Here is a 22,164-nt window from a genome sequence, read left to right on the forward strand (position 1 = left end):
TCTTCAACATTATTCACCCTCATGATATTCCAGATGTGTGTGACTTTCTTTCTTCTGCAGAACACAAATGAAGATTTTTTATAAGAATATTTCAGCTCTGTAGGTCCGTACAATGCAAGTAAAAAGTGGCCAGAGCTTTGAAGCTCCAAAAAGCACATAAAGGCAGCATAAAAGTCATCCATACGACTCCAGTGGTTTAATTCATGTCTTCAGGAGCGATATGATAAATGTGGGTGAGTTACATTATTATACACTATAAATCTCCACTTTCACTTTCACATTTCTTTTTTTTTCTACAATGTGAAAGTGAAAGTGGAGATTTATAAAAAAAGTTTTTAAACAAAAACAAAGAAGACTCTATATAATATATGTAATTTGTTTTATTTATTTTTGATTATTAGAAAAAATTATGATTTATTTTTTATTACATTTTTTTTTATTTTCCTCTATTTAAATTATTTAAAAAAAATGGCAAAACAAATATCTGGAAAAATATAACATTATTAATTTGTATTTAATTACATTTTTCATTATTAGTAGTTGTATTGTTTATTAAAATTATACTTTTTTTTTTTTATAAAAATATATTTTTTAAAGAATAAAATTTTTTGGTTAAAGTATCACTTTTATATGTTAACATTAGTTAATGCATTAGTAACTAGATGAACTAACAATAAGCATTTGTGTTTATACAAGAGTAATAATGCTGTAGAAGATGATTTATATGCATTTTATATATTTATTAAAGCTTAAAAAAATTATATATATACAGTATATACATTTTTTTTTATTTTTTTAAAGCTGCATATTTAATGTAATGATTTAAATTAAACACCATTTTTGTTGGCTTTTACAAACTGAGGAATAAGTCATTTTATTATTTTATTATTTCTCTTATTTCTGTGGTAGTTGTCAGCATGTTACAGATACTGTACAGCTTTACTGAACCCAGAACATTCCTTTAATTTATTGAAATTATTCAAGCAGTCACACTGTAACCTTTTACAGCATTGCATCCGGCTGTAGCAACATAGTAAAAGGGGTAAAACGAGGGTGTAAATAAATGCGCACTGATGCATGCTGGACTTTGACTGATCATTTAACATCAACTATCTTATTAACACATGATAATCATGACACAAACCTTCTTCTCATCTCTGGAGTGGCAGGTGTGAAGCAGGAGACATGCACGCCTGAGAGTCTCACAGCATGTGTTCATGTCATAGAAACACCCCGTTCTGTTCACAACGGGATCCCAGCACGTCCTGCTACTCTTTCACTGTGTCTCGGTGGTGCTTCTGCTCTCTGTTAATACCTGTGTGTCTGTGGGGACTCTCGCACCCCCTGAAATTAACACGACAGGCAATGACAGTGCGAGGATCGCTCGCACATCACGACTGCGTGATAATTACAGTTAATATAGACTTTCTGAGAAGAGAGCGTTTGTTCTGAATACAAAGAAGTTAAGTTTGTTATCTAAAGGTTATTCATGTGCAAAGTTGAGATCTGTTAAACTACATATTTTCAGAATTGACAAGCGTGTTGCTTTAATGACTAGTCGTTGTTAAAGGGATAGCTCACCGAATAAATGACAATTATGCCATCATTTACTCACCCTCATGTAGTTCCAAACCTGTATGCCTTTCTTCTGTGGAACATAAAAGAAGATGTTAGCCTCAGTCACCATTCACTTTCATTATATGGAATGAAAACATCCACGAAAGTAAGAAAAGACACTCACGGCCATTTCATTGGGGGCATTCACAAAGGGCACATCTTTGCATTTTGTGACTATTTTGTGACGCAGTGCTCATGTTGCAAGATTCAGCCGAGAAGAACACAATCCATTGTGTTGGACATCTAGTCAATGTTAATATTCATCTTCAGGGCGAGTTTGTTCATCCTTGCTGTTTTCAAGTTTTTAGAAACAATTACCATTTTTATGCACATTATATGTCTTTAACCTCTCCGAGAATTTAATTATTCTCACAGGTTTGTGTTTTATTATTTTGCGTAGGCGTAATTTCTGATTCATTTTCCCACCTGCCAAGCATCTGTGCGCGCAAGCGAAGGTCTAATCCGATTACTTTAATAAAACAAGCTGCATGTTGGTTCTCTAAAACTTACTACTTGTCTTTATTTAAACACTTAATGATTGATTTAAAGGGATAGTTCACCCAAAACTTTTAATTGCCATCATTTACTCACCTCCATGTTGTTCCAAACCTCTATGCCTTTCTGTCTTCAGTGGAACAGGAAATTAGATGTTCAGCAGAATGTTCCCGCTGTTCTTTTCCAGCAAATGACAATTATTTTAAATGAATGGTTTTAAACAAAAAACATGCGCATAATTTTATTACATTTTCATAAAAATGTATTTGTTTTTTTCTTAGAAAATGACACAAAATGATCAGAAAAAAAACAACTATTTATTTAAAATATTAGAGAAATAACATAAAATGATCAGAAAAAAACAACTATTTATTAAATTTATTTTAATTAAAGTGTAACTTTATTTATTTAAATTATTAGAAAAATGACACAAAATGATCAGAAAAAACAACTGTTTATTTAATTTATTTTAAAAATAGTTGTAAATTCTGCTGAACATCTCTTTTTGTGTTCCATGGAAGAAAGTTATACAAGTTTTGGAACGACACAAAGGTAGCAAAATGATGACAATATACATTTTTGTATGAACTATTCTGTCCAACACTAAAGATAGCACACACACACACACACACCTGCGCTCTGGTGACATTTCCTTTCCGCCTCAGGTGGCAGCCATCAATGTCACTCATGAGGCGGCCGCACTCTCTAATCGCAGTTCAGGGCTGCACTTTGGTCATTAATCAGCCCGCGGCGTCCTAAATTAGATGGCCTCGTCAGACATGCTAGCAGTTAGCAAAGTCTGAAGAGACACGGCACAGTTAGAGCGACACGATGTTAGCTCACAAAGAAAATATGCAGAAAAGGACAGTGAACACCCCTTCCAAGTCCAGCGCTATTTTTAATCACTCACTTCATAGACTTCAAAGCATTCTGCAGTGCTGACGCGCATCATGTGATGACCCTTTACTCGTGCTGACGCGAGTCATGTGATGACCCTTTACTCGCGCTGACGCGAGTCATGTGATGACCCTTTACTCGTGCTGACGCGAGTCATGTGATGACCCTTTACTCGTGCTGACGCGCGTCATGTGATGACCCTTTACTCGTGCTGACGCGAGGTCATGTGATGACCCTTTACTCGCGCTGACGCTGGCCATGTGATGACCCTTTACTCGCGCTGACGCGAGTCATGTGATGACCCTTTACTCGTGCTGACGCGAGTCATGTGATGACCCTTTACTCGCGCTGACGCGAGTCATGTGATGACCCTTTACTCGCGCTGACGCGAGTCATGTGATGACCCTTTACTCGCGCTGACGAGAGTCATGTGATGACCCTTTACTCGCGCTGACGCGAGTCATGTGATGACCCTTTACTCGCGCTGACGAGAGTCATGTGATGACCCTTTACTCGCGCTGACGCGAGTCATGTGATGACCCTTTACTCGCGCTGACGAGAGTCATGTGATGACCCTTTACTCGCGCTGACGCGAGTCATGTGATGACCTTTTACTCGCGCTGACGCGAGTTATGTGATGACCCTTTACTCGCGCTGACGCGAGTCATGTGATGACCCTTTACTCGCGCTGACGCGAGTCATGTGATGACCCTTTACTCGCGCTGATGAGAGTCATGTGATGACCCTTTACTCGCGCTGACGCGAGTCATGTGATGACCCTTTACTCGCGCTGACGAGAGTCATGTGATGACCCTTTACTCGCACTGACGCGAGTCATGTGATGACCTTTTACTCGCGCTGACGCGAGTTATGTGATGACCCTTTACTCGCGCTGACGCGAGTCATGTGATGACCCTTTACTCGCGCTGACGCGAGTCATGTGATGACCCTTTACTGGCGCTGATGAGAGTCATGTGATGACCCTTTACTCGCGCTGACGCGAGTCATGTGATGACCCTTTACTCGCGCTGACGAGAGTCATGTGATGACCCTTTACTCGCGCTGACGCGAGTCATGTGATGACCCTTTACTCGCGCTGACGCGAGTCATGTGATGACCCTTTACTCGCGCTGACGAGAGTCATGTGATGACCCTTTACTCGCGCTGACGAGTCATGTGATGACCCTTTACTCGCGCTGACGCGAGTCATGTGATGACCCTTTACTCGCGCTGATGAGAGTCATGTGATGTCCCTTTACTCGCGCTGAGGAGAGTCATGTGATGACCCTTTACTCGCGCTGACGCGAGTCATGTGATGACCCTTTACTCGCGCTGACGCGAGTCATGTGATGACCCTTTACGAGTATAAATATCACTTCTGCACATTAATCATTGCTCTTCACAATCATAAAAGTGACCGATTATGCTTTCAAATGGCAATTTCTCTGAAAGGTGCGGAGTTTAGATCCCTGAAATTATGACTATTTTCATGCATTTTGTTGAATTTGATCATTTTCCACGGCACACTAGTGTTTTGGGAAACGCTGCTCTGTAGGACTGTGTTATAAAGTGTACTGACAGGCCAAACCAAACCTGTGACATCACTTTACCTGCACTTCCTGTTTGAGAGGACAGATATAATGCTCTTTAGATTCAGAATCAGCTAATGTGTGATGAATAACTCTATCTCTCTTCCTTTCACAGCTGTACTTCAGGTGTCAATATCACTCAATAAAGTGGAATTAAGTGTTGGAGAATCCAAATTCTTCACCTGCACAGGTAAAAACTCACCCGCTGAACTCTGTGTGATAATAACCATAAATATAGGAATTCAAGATGAACCAATTTAAAACCTTTGCTCTGATTTCACCTTTGAAATGTCGTTTTTTATTGTAGTATTAATGTATTTATTTATGATTGATCCATTCTTTGCTATTCACTCTGTTTTCAGTGCTTTGTAATGCGTCCGTTTTAGCACTCGCTACACTTCACTTCCCACCTGTTGATTTCTCCTGTTGGAACGCCGTTTGACAGCAAAGTGATTAACTTTTTCAACGGCCGATTACCCGCGCTGAAGACACAGTATTGCCATGAATATCTTTCCACCTTTTCCTGCAACACCTGCCCCTAAATGCATTCGTTTCAGCCTGACATGAATCTGATTAGAGAACGAGTCGACAGAGCTCTGTCAATATATAGCGTGAGACAAATGTATCAGAGCGTAAATGTGAGGTGCATTAAAGGGTGTGGGCCGGGGGTAAATACATACAATAAATCATTTCCTAAAGACTTAAGACATGGCAATATTCCAGCAGTTGGATACTCAATACACTTTCTTTCTAAGTAGAAAGGGATCACAGACTTCTGAGATCAACGTTTGGGATTATCTGAGGTTAGATCAAATATTTTCTCCACACAGAATCTGTGCACTTCACATTTTCTCATGAGACTGTGGGGTAAAATCAACCAGTTAAATACCGACGTGTTTGCTAAATAATTTTTCGTGTCTCGTTGTTCATTTTGCGGCAGTTTCCTGGTGTAATGAACACTAAAGGCTAGCTATGACTTTTATTCACTTTTTTATACACAAATCATGAGTAAAGCCTTTTTTCCCCATGTGTGTCAAACATGTTGAGTGATCCAAACATCATCTGCAGCCTGAAACTGAACTTTTGATCAGATTTTAGGAGTGAACGCACTTAACTGCATAGAGAGCTATAGGATGCTCCCTTGCTCCCTATTTAGTGCATGACTTAACCTCCAGTGTGCTGTCTGTCTGCACCGGTCTCAGAACAGTTATAGGAGAGCTATAGGATGCTCCCTTGCTCCCTATTTAGTTCACGACTTAACCTCCAGTGCGCTGTCTGTCTGCACTGGTCTCAGAACAGTTATAGGAGAGCTATAGGATGTTCCCTTGCTCCCTATTTAGTGCATGACTTAACCTCCAGTGTGCTGTCTGTCTGCACTGGTCTCAGAACAGTTATAGGAGAGCTATAGGATGTTCCCTTGCTCCCTATTTAGTGCATGACTTAACCTCCAGTGTGCTGTCTGTCTGTACTGGTCTCAGAACAGTTATAGGAGAGCTATAGGATGCTCCCTTGCTCCCTATTTAGTGCACGACTTAACCTCCAGTGTGCTGTCTGTCTGCACTGGTCTCAGAACAGTTATAGGAGAGTTATAGGATGCTCCCTTGCTCCCTATTTAGTGAATGACTTAAACTCCAGTGTGCTGTCTGTCTGCACTGGTCTCAGAACAGTTATAGGACAGTTATAGGATGCTCCCTTGCTCCCTATTTAGTGAATGACTTAATCTCCAGTGTGCTGTCTGTCTGCACTGGTCTCAGAACAGTTATAGGAGAGCTATAGGATGCTCCCTTGCTCCCTATTTAGTGCATGACTTAACCTCCAGTGTGCTGTCTGTCTGCACTGGTCTCAGAACAGTTATAGGACAGTTATAGGATGCTCCCTTGCTCCCTATTTAGTGAATGACTTAATCTCCAGTGTGCTGTCTGTCTGCACTGGTCTCAGAACAGTTATAGGAGAGCTATAGGATGCTCCCTTGCTCCCTATTTAGTGCATGACTTAACCTCCAGTGTGCTGTCTATCTGCACTGATCTCAGAACAGTTATAGGAGAGCTATAGGATGCTCCCTTGCTCCCTATTTAGTGAATGACTTAATCTCCAGTGTGCTGTCTGTCTGCACTGGTCTCAGAACAGTTATAGGACAGTTATAGGATGCTCCCTTGCTCCCTATTTAGTGAATGACTTAATCTCCAGTGTGCTGTCTGTCTGCACTGGTCTCAGAACAGTTATAGGAGAGCTATAGGATGCTCCCTTGCTCCCTATTTAGTGCATGACTTAACCTCCAGTGTGCTGTCTGTCTGCACTGGTCTCAGAACAGTTATAGGAGAGCTATAGGATGCTCCCTTGCTCCCTATTTAGTGCATGACTTAACCTCCAGTGTGCTGTCTATCTGCACTGGTCTCAGAACAGTTTGAAATGCACCTTATTTTCATCCCAACTCCATATAAAGCCTCTGAAAGACACATTGTGAAGAGATTTCTGACCAGAGGCACTTTTGTAGGCACCTGTAGAAGTGCTTCAATGAAATCAACTTCATGTTGTTGTGTCACATGACTCAGTGCCAGAAGTTTAACCCTTAAATGACAGTCTAGAATCTTGTGAACAATATTCAGTCTGTTTAAATTAAGTTAAATGATGCATATATATTATATATATAGGGAAGCCAAAATATAACGGGTGGGGTGGGGGGGACTTTACCCCATCCCAAATTATCCCTATGCCCCCCAACCCCCCCCCCCCAGCGCTTCTTATGCAACGCTGAGAATGCAGCGACACTTGCATTGCATTATGAATTGCACTCTGACACGTTCCGGAACACAACAACGTGTGAATTGGAGCGTTTACATTCACGTACATGCTTAGAGCATGTTTCGCAGCTAAGCAAGATTTTACGAATTTCGTCTTTGTGTAAAAATACAAAAATATATATATATATAAAATATTTGAACTTTTGTTATTTGAACTACCCTTTACAGTACCCTTTATAGCCTCTGTATTGGTTTTATGTTTTCCTCAGCCATCGGCGAGCCAGTTAGCATAAACTGGTTCAACCCTCAAGGCGAGCGAATTATTGCGAACCAGCGAGTGGTCGTGCATACAGAAGGAGTGCGTTCCAGACTCACCATCTACAATGCCATCATTGAGGATGCCGGGATATACCGATGCCAGGCCACGGATGCCAAAGGAGAAACTCAAGAGGCCACAGTGGTATTAGAGATTTACCGTGAGTTCATTTACGCTAACTCAGACGAACGCAGTCAGCTCGTGGCCAGTCAATTAGCATGAACCTGAAATTGCTTTTACAAATGCACAGTCGGCTGAGTTTCCTAGAAATTGTGGCAATTTGTGTTATGCATGTTTTAAAGATCAGTCCACGGCCATCCGAGCGCAGTGCCAGTGCAATTTAGGCCAATCCAGGACGTGTAGAGCAAATCAGTCTCATCACACTCCTTTTTGCTGAATTGTAGCATTGTATTGCTACATTACGACTTTGTCTTACAGTTCAATAACACTCAGTGAAGTCCATCTGGTCTTGTGTCCTCTCGTGGCATTTAGAAAGATTGCCAAGCAAAGTATTTTCAACAGGTTCAGTGAAGACAAATGATTAATAAATTATTGCCATAGTCACAGTGTAAAAACATGACCTAGAGCGACTGACCTGACCTCATAACTGAAGTCAAATGATGAGATTCAGGGTAATAAAATCTGTTCAGCCCAGACTGAGAGAAATATCTCAGAACAGTTATAGGAGAGCTATAGGATGCTCCCTTGCTCCCTATTTAGTGCATGACTTAACCTCCAATGTGCTGTCTGTCTGCACTGGTCTCAGAACAGTTATAGAGAGCTATAGGATGCTCCCTTGCTCCCTATTTAGTGCATGACTTAACCTCCAGTGTGCTGTCTGTCTGCACTGGTCTCAGAACAGTTATAGGAGAGCTACAGGATGCTCCCTTGCTCCCTATTTAGTGCATGACTTAACCTCCAGTGTGCTGTCTGTCTGCACTGGTCTCAGAACAGTTATAGAGAGCTATAGGATGCTCCCTTGCTCCCTATTTAGTGCATGACTTAACCTCCAGGGTGCTGTCTGTCTGCACTGGTCTCAGAACAGTTATAGGAGAGCTATAGGATGCTCCCTTGCTCCCTATTTAGTGCATGACTTAACCTCCAGTGTGCTGTCTGTCTGCACTGGTCTCAGAACAGTTATAGAGAGCTATAGGATGCTCCCTTGCTCCCTATTTAGTGCATGACTTAACCTCCAGTGTGCTGTCTGTCTGCACTGGTCTCAGAACAGTTATAGGAGAGCTATAGGATGCTCCCTTGCTCCCTATTTAGTGCATGACTTAACCTCCAGTGTGCTGTCTGTCTGCACTGGTCTCAGAACAGTTATAGGAGAGCTATAGGATGCTCCCTTGCTCCCTATTTAGTGCATGACTTAACCTCCAGTGTGCTGTCTGTCTGCACTGGTCTCAGAACAGTTATAGGAGAGCTATAGGATGCTCCCTTGCTCCCTATTTAGTGCATGACTTAACCTCCAGTGTGCTGTCTGTCTGCACTGGTCTCAGAACAGTTATAGGAGAGCTATAGGTTGCTCCCTTGCTCCCTATTTAGTGCATGACTTAACCTCCAGTGTGCTGTCTGTCTGCACTGGTCTCAGAACAGTTATAGGAGAGCTATAGGATGCTCCCTTGCTCCCTATTTAGTGCATGACTTAACCTCCAGTGTGCTGTCTGTCTGCACTGGTCTCAGAACAGTTATAGGAGAGCTATAGGATGCTCCCTTGCTCCCTATTTAGTGCATGACCTAGAGCGACTGACCTGACCTCATAACTGAAGTCAAATGATGAGATTCAGAGTAATAAAATCTGTTCAGCCCAGACTGAGAGAAATATATGTGAATATTATTTTGACAAGCATGCTTGTGTAATAGTATGGGAATGGATTTGATTGATGGGGAGAAAAACAATAAGTCCCACTTTATAAAACTGCTAAACGTACAGTATACGTGCATAAGTGCATGAGTTATATGTAACGTTCTCTTTGTTGTGTCACGCAGAGAAGTTAACGTTCCGCGAGGTGAAAACGCCGCAGGAGTTTCGTCAGGGTGAGGACGCTGAAGTCGTCTGTGATGTCATCAGCTCACCTGTACCTGCCGTGTCCTGGTTCTACAAGAACAGAGAGATAACATCTGAAACAACCAGTAAGACCTTAAAGAGAGTTTCTTTTAAGTGAACGTGAAATAGAAACCTGGTTTACTTATGTCTTACGGTGCACGAGGTGCTACACCATTTGTGAGGTCCAATTATTTGTATTTATTTATTTATTTATTTTCAGTGCTCTTTGAAACCTACTTTCTTCAACTTGACCATGTAATGTAAATGTCTTACATAAGACTAAATATTTTAAATGCAGTGTATCAGAAATAAAGTGTCATGTGTCACTGGACATCACTGAATATGACTAAGAAAAGCAGCATAAAAACATGGGTAGGATTGCTCAATCAGAATACAATTAATTATAACTTTTGACCAATAGGTCGCGCAGTCACCATATTTACATAGTGAGGTCAGAGTGTGGTCGTTATGTGACACACAACGTTTAATGAAAATATGACAAAGCCTTGCAGAGTTACAGCCTCGGGTGCTTTTTGGCGACTTGCCATCAAATTTAATGGAGCGCAGTTCGAGAACCCTTTGGTCTATCGAAAAGCTTTTGATAACGTTTTGTCGTGAGCATCCCTAGATGAAACACTACAAATTTAGTGCAAATCAGACTTACGGCCAAGGAGGAGTTCGAAAAGTAGGTTTTCAATGAAATACAAAATTGCGGACAGGAAGTATGGCCAACCATGGATAATTGGGTATCACCGTACTCGGCATAACCCAAGAAATCTACAGAAAGCCGTCACAGAATGATAAGTCAAATGAATCAAACGTTATAAGCATTTGTAAACATTTCATTATAACTTTTGACCACAAGTGGGCGCTGACCCAAAACTTTATATCTACCCTCAGGGCACAGTGCTGATGATGTATATCAAGTTTTTTGATGGTACGCCAATGCCTTTTTAAAATACAGCATTTTACGACAAAATTAGAAATAGCTGACACCCAAAATGGACAACATGACTCGTTATGCCCCAAGGAATCTAAGGAGAACAATCTCATGATTTTAGGTCAAACTATTCAGAAGTTATAAGTAAAAATAGGCATTTTTTTCATATCTCCTGACCACTAGGTGGCGCTGTGACGAAATGCTGCAGGTACCCTGAAGTCATGATGGTTATGACACATACCAAGTTTCGTGTCAATACACCAAAGCGTTGGGAAGACGACCGTTTTGGCGTGCTCGCCGACAAAGACTTGCAGACTTGAATATGTTTTTTAGGAAAACTTCTATATGGCGGAAAATCTAGTAGGGAGAAAATGATTCACGGCCTTATGCTTCAAAAGTTATAAACTTAAACATAAGTGAAACATTGAACAGGCGCTAGTTATTATTATTATTATTGCTAGGCTATTATTATAGGCATATTTATTTGTTATTTTTTGTATTTTCTCCCCAATCTGGATCGCCCTCAATCCGGAACGCCCTCAATCCTCAATCCGGGTGGCGGAGGACGAATCTCAGTTGCCTCCGCGTCTGAGGCCGTCAATCCGCACATCTTATCACGTGAGGTTGAGCGCGTTACCGTGGAGACGTAGCGCATGTGGAGGCTTCACGCTATTCTCCGCGGCATCCACGCACAACTCACCACACGCCCCACCGAGAGCGAGAATCACATTATAGCAACCACGAGGAGGTTACCCCATGTGACTCCACCCTCCTTAGCAACCGGGACAATTTGGTTGCTAAGGAGACCTGGCTGGAGTCACTCAGTACGCCCTGGATTCAAACGTCAATACTCGCTGAGATACCCAGACCACAAGGTATATTTTATTAATAGAATCTCTAAATGTAAGAATTTCATTTAGTTGCACTGATGCACTTCCAGTTTAAGCCCCGCCCACATGTGGTTCTGTCCGAATACAGAGACAGATACAGATCATTTTGTCATATGATCAGATGCAGATGAAATACAGATGTTGGCTTCACTGCTGTACATCTCCCAATATGTACAGAAACCACATTCAGTGTTTGAATTCATTAAAGGACCTCAGATTGCAGAATAAAATAAAAGTACTTCTTGAACTAAATTTATCTTCTCTGTGTCATACCTATAATTGAAATTCAGAGGCAGAACTTTGGCAGAAGTTATCTGCTCTCTCCAGCTGAGATTTCTCAAGGATTTGATTATTTTTATTCTAATTAGGGTGTTTTAAATCTCTCTCCTGTAAGAAAAGAGAAAGGGTTGTGTTCAGCTGGCGATGTCAAACCCGTAACACTTCTGCCTGTAATCTTCCAGGTGTTTAACAGATGCCCTTGAAATAAAAGGACGAGTTTTGAGGATTGATGATAAAATGTTCCTTTTATTGCTCTCAAATGAAAAATAAAGTCTCATTAATTAAACCATCAGCTTTTTATTTTGTCTTTGAACACAGGATCATATTTTTCTAAAACAAATCTGTCTGTCTGTCTGTCTTTTGATCTATCTGTCTGTCTTTCTGTCATTTGATCTATCTGTCTGTCTGTCGTTTGATCTGTCTGTCTGTCTGTCTTTTGATCTGTCTGTCTGTCATTTGATCTATCTGTCTGTCGGTCTGTCATTTGATCTGTCTGTCTGTCTTTGATCTATCTGTCTGTCATTTGATCTACCTGTCTGTCTGTCTATCTGTCTGTCGTTTGATCTGTCTGTCTGTTGTTTGATCTTGTCTGTCGTTTCATCTATCTGTCTGTCTGTCTGTCTGTCGTTTGATCTATCTGTCTGTCTGTCTGTCATTTGATCTATCTGTCTGTCTGTCGTTTGATCTGTCTGTCTGTCTGTCTTTTGATCTATCTGTCTGTCTTTCTGTCATTTGATCTATCTGTCTGTCTGTCGTTTGATCTGTCTGTCTGTCTGTCGTTTTATCTGTCTGTCTTGTCTGTCTGTCATTTGATCTATCTGTCTGTCTGTCATTTGATCTACCTGTCTGTCTGTCTGTCTGTCTGTCGTTTGATCTGTCTGTCTGTCTGTCGTTTGATCTATCTGTCTGTCGTTTGATCTGTCTGTCTGTCTTTCTGTCATTTGATCTGTCTGTCTGTCTGTCATTTGATCTATCTATCTGTCTGTCTATCTCTCTGTCTGTCATTTGGTCTGTCTGTCTGTCATTTGATCTATCTGTCTGTCTGTCATTTGATCTGTCTGTCTGTCTGTCATTTGATCTGTCTGTCTGTCTGTCATTTGATCTATCTCTCTGTCTGTCATTTGATCTGTCTGTCTGTCTGTCATTTGATCTATCTGTCTGTCTGTCATTTGATCTGTCTGTCTGTCATTTGATCTATTTGTCTGTCGTTTGATCTGTCTGTCTGTCGTTTGATCTGTCTATCTGTCTGTCATTTGATCTATCTCTCTGTCTGTCATTTGATCTGTCTGTCTGTCTGTCATTTGATCTATCTGTCTGTCTGTCATTTGATCTGTCTGTCTGTCATTTGATCTGTCTATCTGTCTGTCATTTGATCTATCTGTCTGTCGTTTGATCTATCTGTCTGTCGTTTGATCTGTCTGTCTGTCGTTTGATCTGTCTATCTGTCTGTCTGTCATTTGATCTATCTGTCTGTCGTTTGATCTATCTGTCTGTCTGTCATTTGATCTATCTATCTATCTATTATTCTATCGTTCTATTTATCAAATACTGCTCACGATTTCTTCAGGAAATATAAAAACCTAGTTTTCATTCTGCTATCACTATCCGTCTCTGTCTGTCTTCTCATGAAGGCCACCTGCAAGTTCTTCCCACCAACAACCTCCGGATCCAGAGAGTGAGTAAAGCGGATGAGGGTGTGTATCGCTGTGAGGGGCGTGTGGAAGCCAGAGGAGAAATCGATTTCAGAGACATTGTTGTGCTGGTGAACGGTAAGACCAGTTTTCACGAGATTGACCTGAAGTGTGATAGCGTGTACTGTATGTATTATTCACTGAGCGCATACCCTACAGCAGAGCTTCTCTGCATGACACTGTAGCTTATCGACCCAGGCCTAACCAAAGACTGACCATTCACTGGTTAAGAATGTTACCTTTTTTAAGACAAGCATACTCAATGAGGGCATTTCAGAATACATCTTATCACTAAACATAAAAATAAAAAAAATCATTTAAGTCAACCAACTTCATCAGACAGACCATGCTTTTAAACCTTAAAAATAAAGTTCACCAGCTAAACTAAAACTAACAAGCACTTAACAAACCAGTGTGGACTAGCATGCTGGTCTAAGCTGTTCTTCCCCTTTAAAGCACACTAAAGCATGTACAGTAACTAAACATTTTAAAGCTAGAAATAACAAAGGAAAAAGATACATTCACAAGTTGACCACACTAATCGAATAGTAATTTGTTTGACAACTGTCATCCAGAGCCATCACTATTGGTCACCATAAAATGTTTTGTTACTATCTAACTAACTAACAAACTAACTAATTAACTAACTAACTCACTCACTCACTAACTAACTAGCTAGCTAACTAACTAACTAACTAAATAACTAATAAACTAACTAAATAACTAACTAATTAACTAACTAGCTAGCTAACTAACTAGCTAACTAACTAACTCACTAACTAATTAACTAACTAGCTAACTAACTAGCTAGCTAACTAACTAACTCACTAACTAATTAACTAACTTACTAGCTAACTAACTAACTCACTAACTAATTAACTAAATAAATAAATAACTAATTAACTAACTAACTAGCTAACTAATTAACTAACTCACTCACTAACTAGCTAGCTAACTAAATAACTAAATAAATAACTAATTAACTAACTAAATAACTAACTAATTAACTAACTAACTAGCTAGCTAGCTAACTAGCTAACTAACTAACTCACTAACTTACTAACTAATTAACTAACTAGCTAACTAACTAACTCACTAACTAATTAACTAAATAAATAAATAAATAACTAATTAACTAACTAACTAGCTAGCTAACTAATTAACTAACTCACTAACTAACTAGCTAGCTAACTAACTAACTAAATTAATAACTAATTAACTAACTAAATAACTAACTAATTAACTAACTAGCTAGCTAGCTACCTAACTAGCTAACTAACTAATTCACTAACTAATTAACTAACTTACTAGCTAACTAACTAACTCACTAACTAATTAACTAACTAAATAAATAAATAACTAATTAACTAACTAACTAATTAACTAACTAACTAACTAACTAACTAACTAATGCCCTTAGCACTAACATACTAAAATGCTCATAAACTAACAAACTTACCAGCTAATTAACGCACTAACCATAACTCTACCTAACTAACTTAGTATCATACTAATTATGGCACAAATTAATACATTTACTAACTAACTACTGCACTAACTTACCAAATAACTTAATAACTAACTAACTAACTAATGCCCTTAGCACTAACATACTAAAATGCTCATAAACTAACTAACACACTGATGCACTAACTAACAAACTTACCAGCTAATTAACGCACTAACCATAACTCTACCTAACTAACTTAGTGTCATACTAATTAAGGCACAAATTAATACATTTACTAACTACCACACTAACTTACCAAATAACTTAATAACTAACTTACTAACACACTAACTAACTAACTTACCTATCTACTTACAAACTAACTAGCTGCTTAACTAACTAGCTAATAACTAACCAGAAAACTAACCAATGAACTGACTAACTAGCTGACATACTAACTAACTAGCAAGCTAACTAACTTTTGAAAGTAACAAGACTTATTAGGTCAACCATCTTCGTCAGAGAGAGTAAGCTGGTCAACGGTCAAAAGCTACAGTAGTTCACCAGCTAGACTAACATCAAACCAGCACCAAACAGCAAACACCGGCCTGACTTGACTTATTTAGACCAGCATCCTGCTCATCATGGCTCTTTTTAGCAAAGGATGTTAGAAACTAAAATGGGCGTCTCACATTGCAGATCCACACAGTTTATCATCCTGGCATCTCCCTCAATTTTCTGCTGGCTGGTTTTGTGACTAAATGTTTCAATTATCATTCACTTTAAGCTTCTGTAACTTACAAGCAAACTATGAGCTTATCTTTAAAGATGTGTCCCAAAACAATGTCTTTTGAACATGTTCAGGTACCTTATTGCGCAAAATGAGCAGTTGTGAGGATTTGATAGCACCAAGCTCTGCCTGAGCGGACACAGTAGAATTTGCACAACTCATATTTCTTTAAACTGATGTAATAACATGCAAAATAAAAAAAAAGTGGATCGCGTTCAATTTAGCATCGCCACTTATAGCTTTCAGGAAGATCCAATAAGCTTGCTCAATGAGCCGCATCCTATTATTCCAAAGCATGGCAAGTGCCTTCTGCCGTGGAAACAGAACAACCTGCTGCTTTAATCACTTAGCAAGTGCTGACTAGAAAGCGACTATTGGCCCGTGTCTTGTATCCAATACTCAAGATTGAATCCAGAGTTTTCCCCGAGATTTATTGGCAGCCTTGGCTGTGTTGCAGTGGAATGGAACGGAACATCATTCGCTCTTATAATGAAGTGCCATTTTTCCCTTATCATTCCTTATTGAATTAACATGGTCATCTTCCATATGCGCACCATCTGTTAGATTGTAGTTTGGATCATTGTTCTTCTATTAAAGAAGACCACACATTGTAAATGCTGTATCAGGGGAATATGATTTTAAAGGGTTTTATTTCCTCACTGAATTAAATGAATGGTAAAGAGATAGTCGAGTTTAAAGGAATAGTTCACCCAAAATAAGATTTCTGTCATCACTTTCTTAATTTATTCTAAACCCGTATATGTAAATATCAGGTGTATAAACATGGTCATGTTAATTAGTTAGTTACTTTGTAAGTATTTTAGTTTGTTGTTGCCTTAGTTAGTATGTTAGTTAGTAAGCTAGTAAATTAGTGTGATAGTTAGTAAGTGCATTAGTTAGTGCATTGATCTGTTAGTTTGTGATTATTTTACTACGATAGTGCCTTAGTTAGTTAGTGCCTTAATTACTCATTAAGTTAATTAGTAAGTTAGTAAGTTTTTGTATGTTAGTGCGTTAGTTAGTTGGTAAGTTATTGCGGTAGTTAGTTAGTGCCTTAATTACTCATTAAGTTAATTAGTAAGTTAGTAAGTTTTTGTATGTTAGTGCGTTAGTTAGTTGGTAAGTTAGTGCGGTAGTTAGTTAGTGCCTTAATTACTCATTAAGTTAATTAGTAAGTTAGTAAGTTTTTGTATGTTAGTGCGTTAGTTAGTTGGTAAGTTAGTGCGGTAGTTAGTTAGTGCCTTAATTACTCATTAAGTTAGTTAGTAAGTTAGTAAGTTTTTGTATGTTAGTGCGTTAGTTAGTTGGTAAGTTAGTGCGGTAGTTAGTTAGTGCCTTAATTACTCATTAAGTTAGTTAGTAAGTTAGTAAGTTTTTGTATGTTAGTGCGTTAGTTAGTTGGTAAGTTAGTGCGGTAGTTAGTTAGTGCCTTAATTACTCATTAAGTTAATTAGTAAGTTAGTAAGTTTTTGTATGTTAGTGCGTTAGTTAGTTGGTAAGTTAGTGCGGTAGTTAGTTAGTGCCTTAATTACTCATTAAGTTAATTAGTAAGTTAGTAAGTTTTTGTATGTTAGTGCGTTAGTTAGTTGGTAAGTTAGTGCGGTAGTTAGTTAGTGCCTTAATTACTCATTAAGTTAATTAGTAAGTTAGTAAGTTTTTGTATGTTAGTGCGTTAGTTAGTTGGTAAGTTAGTGCGGTAGTTAGTTAGTGCCTTAATTACTCATTAAGTTAGTTAGTAAGTTAGTGTGATAGTTAGCTGGTAAGTTAGTAAGTGCATTAGTTAGTGCATTGATCTGTTAGTTTGTGATTATTTTACTACGATAGTGCCTTAGTTAGTTAGTGCCTTAATTACTCATTAAGTTAATTAGTAAGTTAGTAAGTTTTTGTATGTTAGTGTGTTAGTTAGTTGGTAAGTTAGTGCGGTAGTTAGTTAGTGCCTTAATTACTCATTAAGTTAATTAGTAAGTTTTAGTAAGTTGGTGCGTAAGTTAGTTGATATGTTAGTGAGTTAGTTAGTTAGTTAGTACATCCGTTAGTGTCTAAATTACTAAGTAAGTTACTTACTAAGTAAGTTAGTACATTTTAGGAAGTTAGAGCATTAGTTAGTTGGTAAGTTAGTGCGGTAGTTAGTTAGTACCTTAATTACTCATTAAGTTAATTAGAAAGTTTTAGTAAGTTGGTGCGTAAGTTAGTTGATGTTAGTTAGTTAGTTAGTTAGTACATCCGTTAGTGTCTAAATTACTAAGTAAGTTACTTAATAATTAAGTTAGTAAGTTTTAGGAAGTTAGAGCATTAGTTAGTTGGTAAGTTAGTGCGGTAGTTAGTAAGTGCATTCCTTTGTGCCTTAATTAGTTAGTTAGTTAGTGCATTCATTACTAAGTTAATTAGTAAGTTAGTATGTTTTAGTTACTTACTTTTTAAGTATTTTAGTATAGTGGTGGCTTAGTATGTTAGTTAGTTAGCTAGTAAGTTAGTGTGATAGTTAGTTGGTAAGTTAGTGCATTAATTTGTGCCTTAATTAGTTAATTAGTTTGTTAGTACATTCATTACTAAGTTAATTAGAAAGTTAGTATGTTTTAGTAAGTTAGTTGGTTAGTTATTTAGTACATCAGTTAGTGACTTAATTACTTAGTAAGTTAATTACTAAGATATCAAGTTTTAATAAGTTAGCGTGTTAGTTAGTTAAGTTAGTTAGGTGCATTAGTGAACAAATGTGTTAGTTAGATTGTGAGTATATTAGTACGTTAGTTAGATAGTTAGTTAGCACAACATCATAATACAACAAATTAAAGACAACAACATTAAGGCATGACTTATAATGAAAGTGTTTACCAATAGCTTTAAGTCATATAAGACATTGCAGTATGAATTTCTGTAAAGTTACTTTAAAACAATGTATATTGTGAAAATAAATTTGATTTGACTTAGCCAATTGTTTCAGCAGGGATTGTTCACTTAATTGAGCAATAATTTGAGATGGCCCATTTGCTTCCTCTTTGTTCTAATATCTTGTTTGTTCCATCTGAGTTTCTTCTATCCTGTTTATCTCCGTATGGAATATATTTATGGAAAACGATTAGCATGCAGACGTGCACTTGCGTGCTATTTCTTCACCCTTGACCATGGCCTTCATCATCAGAGGAGTTGTTTGAGCGCAGACGGGTCGAATTGGCAGCTTCTCTATGCCGTATCCTTGATCCTTTAAAGGAAATGTCACAGAGATAGAGGGCATCTCATTTGTGGTGTCCTTCACTGATACAAAAACGAGTCATTTCAACCCATTTGAACTCTGCCAATTCTAACAGGGCTCAAATCACAGAGTGGCAGATAATGATTCTGCTTGATTTGCTCTCCGGCTGCAGTGGGTGGCGAGAGGAATTGTTGAGGTCGTTTTTATTCTCTTATAACATCAAATCAAATAGATTCAGCAGATCTTGGTTACATGATGGAAAGTTGTTTGGAACTAAGGACATTATTTGGGGAAATCTAAGGGTAATCAGATGCATTTGTTGAGAGAATGTAAACAAACCGCTTGACAGTTTAATTACTCTCTGTAGAGTTTCATTATCAATACCAGAGGCAAAGTGAAATAAATAGTCATTTGTCTGAGAAAAAAAATACAATTAAAAATAAGTAAATAGAAAGTTATTGAGCACATCATTGTGTAGAAGAGATGGTGATTATATGAGAAAATAACAAAAGCAACTGCTGAAAAAAGCCTATAGCAGTCTGTTTAATGCTGTCATGATTTAAAGAGAGGTGTAGATTTTGATTTGTTGCTGGTGGTAATGGAGGGGTGGTCGTTTACAGATGATGTCAACGCTGTATATTGATTATTGATTATATTATATTGATTGCAACACTTTGGTCAGTGTATTGTTGATCACTGTTTGTTGTCCCTTGTAGATGAATATTGAAATATTCCAGCGTTTCTCTGTTTGTTGTTGTTCACAGTTCCACCTGTTCTATCAGTGCCGCAGCAGGCCTTTAATGCCACCGCGGATTACCAGGAGACTGTGACCTTCACCTGCATCACCTCGGGCTCCCCCGACCCTCAGGTGACCTGGTACTGGTGGGTAACATTAGAAACTAGACAGACATTCAATGTTAAAAACCCTTGAAATTTGAAGGTCATATAGGCCTACAGACAACAGACAGCACAAATAGACACAGACAGACAGACAGACTGACAGACAGATATATAGATAGAGAGACAGCACAGATAGACACAGACAGACAGACTGACATATAGATAGAGCGACAGACATATAGATAGACCGACAGCACTATAGAATAATATATAGAATGATAGACATACAGACATACTGTCAGTCATGAGAAAGACAGATAAAAAATAAAGATAGATATAAAATAGAATGATAAAGCGATCAATAGATAAAACGACAGACGGATGGATGGACAGACGGACAGACAGGTAGATAGATAGACAGACAGGTAGATACACAGACAGACAGACAGGTAGATAGATACACAGACAGACAGACAGGTAGATAGATGGACAGACAGACAGACAGAGATATATAAATAGATAGATAGATAGACAGATAGATAGACATTGACCAATAGATAGACAGACAGACAGACAGAATGGACAATAGATAGATAAATACATAGACAGACAGAAAGACAGACAGAATTGACAATAGATAGATAGACAGATAGATAGATATTGACCGACAGACAGATAGATAGATAGACAGACAGACAGACAGACAGAATTGACAATAGATAGATAGATAGATAGATAGATAGATAGATAGATAGATAGATAGATAGATAGATAGATAGATAGATAGATAGACAGACAGAATGGACAATAGATAGATAGATATTGACAGATAGATAGATAGACAGACAGACAGATAGCTAGATAGACAGACAGACAGACAGACAGATAGATAGATAGATAGATAGATAGATAGACAGACAGATAGACAGACAGACAGATAGATAGATAGATAGATAGACAGACAGACAGACAGAATGGACAATAGATAGATAAATACATAGACAGACAGAAAGACAGACAGAATTGACAATAGATAGATAGACAGATAGATAGATATTGACCGACAGACAGATAGATAGATAGACAGACAGACAGACAGACAGAATTGACAATAGATAGATAGACAGATAGATAGATATTGACAGATAGATAGATAGATAGATAGACAGACAGACAGACAGACAGATAGATAGATAGATAGACAGACAAACAGACAGACAGATAGATAGATAGACAGACAGACAGATAGATAGATAGATAGACAGACAGATAGATAGATAGATAGACAGACAGAATGGACAATAGATAGATAGACAGACAGACAGATAGCTAGATAGACAGACAGACAGACAGATAGATAGATAGATAGACAGACAGACAGACAGACAGACAGACAGATAGATAGACAGACAGACAGACAGACAGATAGATAGATAGACAGACAGACAGACAGACAGACAGACAGACAGACAGACAGACAGACAGACAGATAGATAGATAGATAGATAGATAGATAGATAGATAGATAGATAGATAGATAGATAGATAGATAGATAGATAGATAGACAGACAGAATGGACAAAAGATAGATAGACAGATAGATAGATATTGACCGACAGACAGACAGATAGATAGATATACAGACAGACAGAATTGACAATAGATAGGTAGATAGACAGATAGATAGATATTGACTGATAGATAGATAGACAGACAGACAGACAGACAGACAGACAGACAGACATGTAGATAGATAGACAGACAGACAGACAGAATGGAAAATAGATAGACAGATAGATAGATATTGACCGACAGACAGACAGAAAGACAGACAGAATTGACAATAGATAGATAGACAGATAGATAGATATTGACCGACAGACAGACAGATAGATAGATATACAGACAGACAGAATTGACAATAGATAGATAGATATTGACAGATAGATAGATAGATAGATAGACAGACAGACAGAATGGACAATAGATAGATAGATAGACAGATAGATAGATATTGACCGATAGATAGATAGACAGACAGACAGACAGAATGGACAATAGATAGATAGATAGACAGATAGATAGATATTGACTGATAGATAGATAGACAGACAGACAGAAAGACAGACAGACAGAGAGAATGGACAGTAGATAGATATTGACCGACAGATAGATAGATCGACAGACAGACAGACAGACAGACAGATAGATAGATAGATAGATAGATAGATAGATAGACAGACAGACAGACAGACAGACATGTAGATAGATAGATAGACAGACAGACAGACAGACAGAATGGACAATAGATAGATAGATAGACAGATAGATAGACAGATAGACAGATAGATAGATATTGACCGACAGACAGGCAGAACGACAGACAGGTAGA

The 22,164-nt window shown here is 38.4% G+C and overlaps 1 protein-coding gene across 1 annotated transcript in view; it reads left to right on the forward strand.

Annotated features, from left to right (window-relative positions):
- Positions 1-22,164, forward strand: part of zgc:152904 (uncharacterized protein LOC767777 homolog) — a 143,923-nt gene that overhangs the window by 85,165 nt on the left and 36,594 nt on the right. Inside the window, exons 2-6 of the mRNA XM_052126357.1 lie at positions 4,714-4,788; positions 7,609-7,815; positions 9,645-9,788; positions 13,443-13,580; positions 19,697-19,814. Of these exons, the coding sequence (XP_051982317.1) occupies positions 4,714-4,788; positions 7,609-7,815; positions 9,645-9,788; positions 13,443-13,580; positions 19,697-19,814 (682 nt within the window). The remainder of the gene's footprint in view (positions 1-4,713; positions 4,789-7,608; positions 7,816-9,644; positions 9,789-13,442; positions 13,581-19,696; positions 19,815-22,164) is intronic.

This window comes from Xyrauchen texanus, chromosome 5 (assembly GCF_025860055.1).
Source record: "Xyrauchen texanus isolate HMW12.3.18 chromosome 5, RBS_HiC_50CHRs, whole genome shotgun sequence".
Lineage (NCBI taxonomy): Eukaryota > Metazoa > Chordata > Actinopteri > Cypriniformes > Catostomidae > Xyrauchen > Xyrauchen texanus.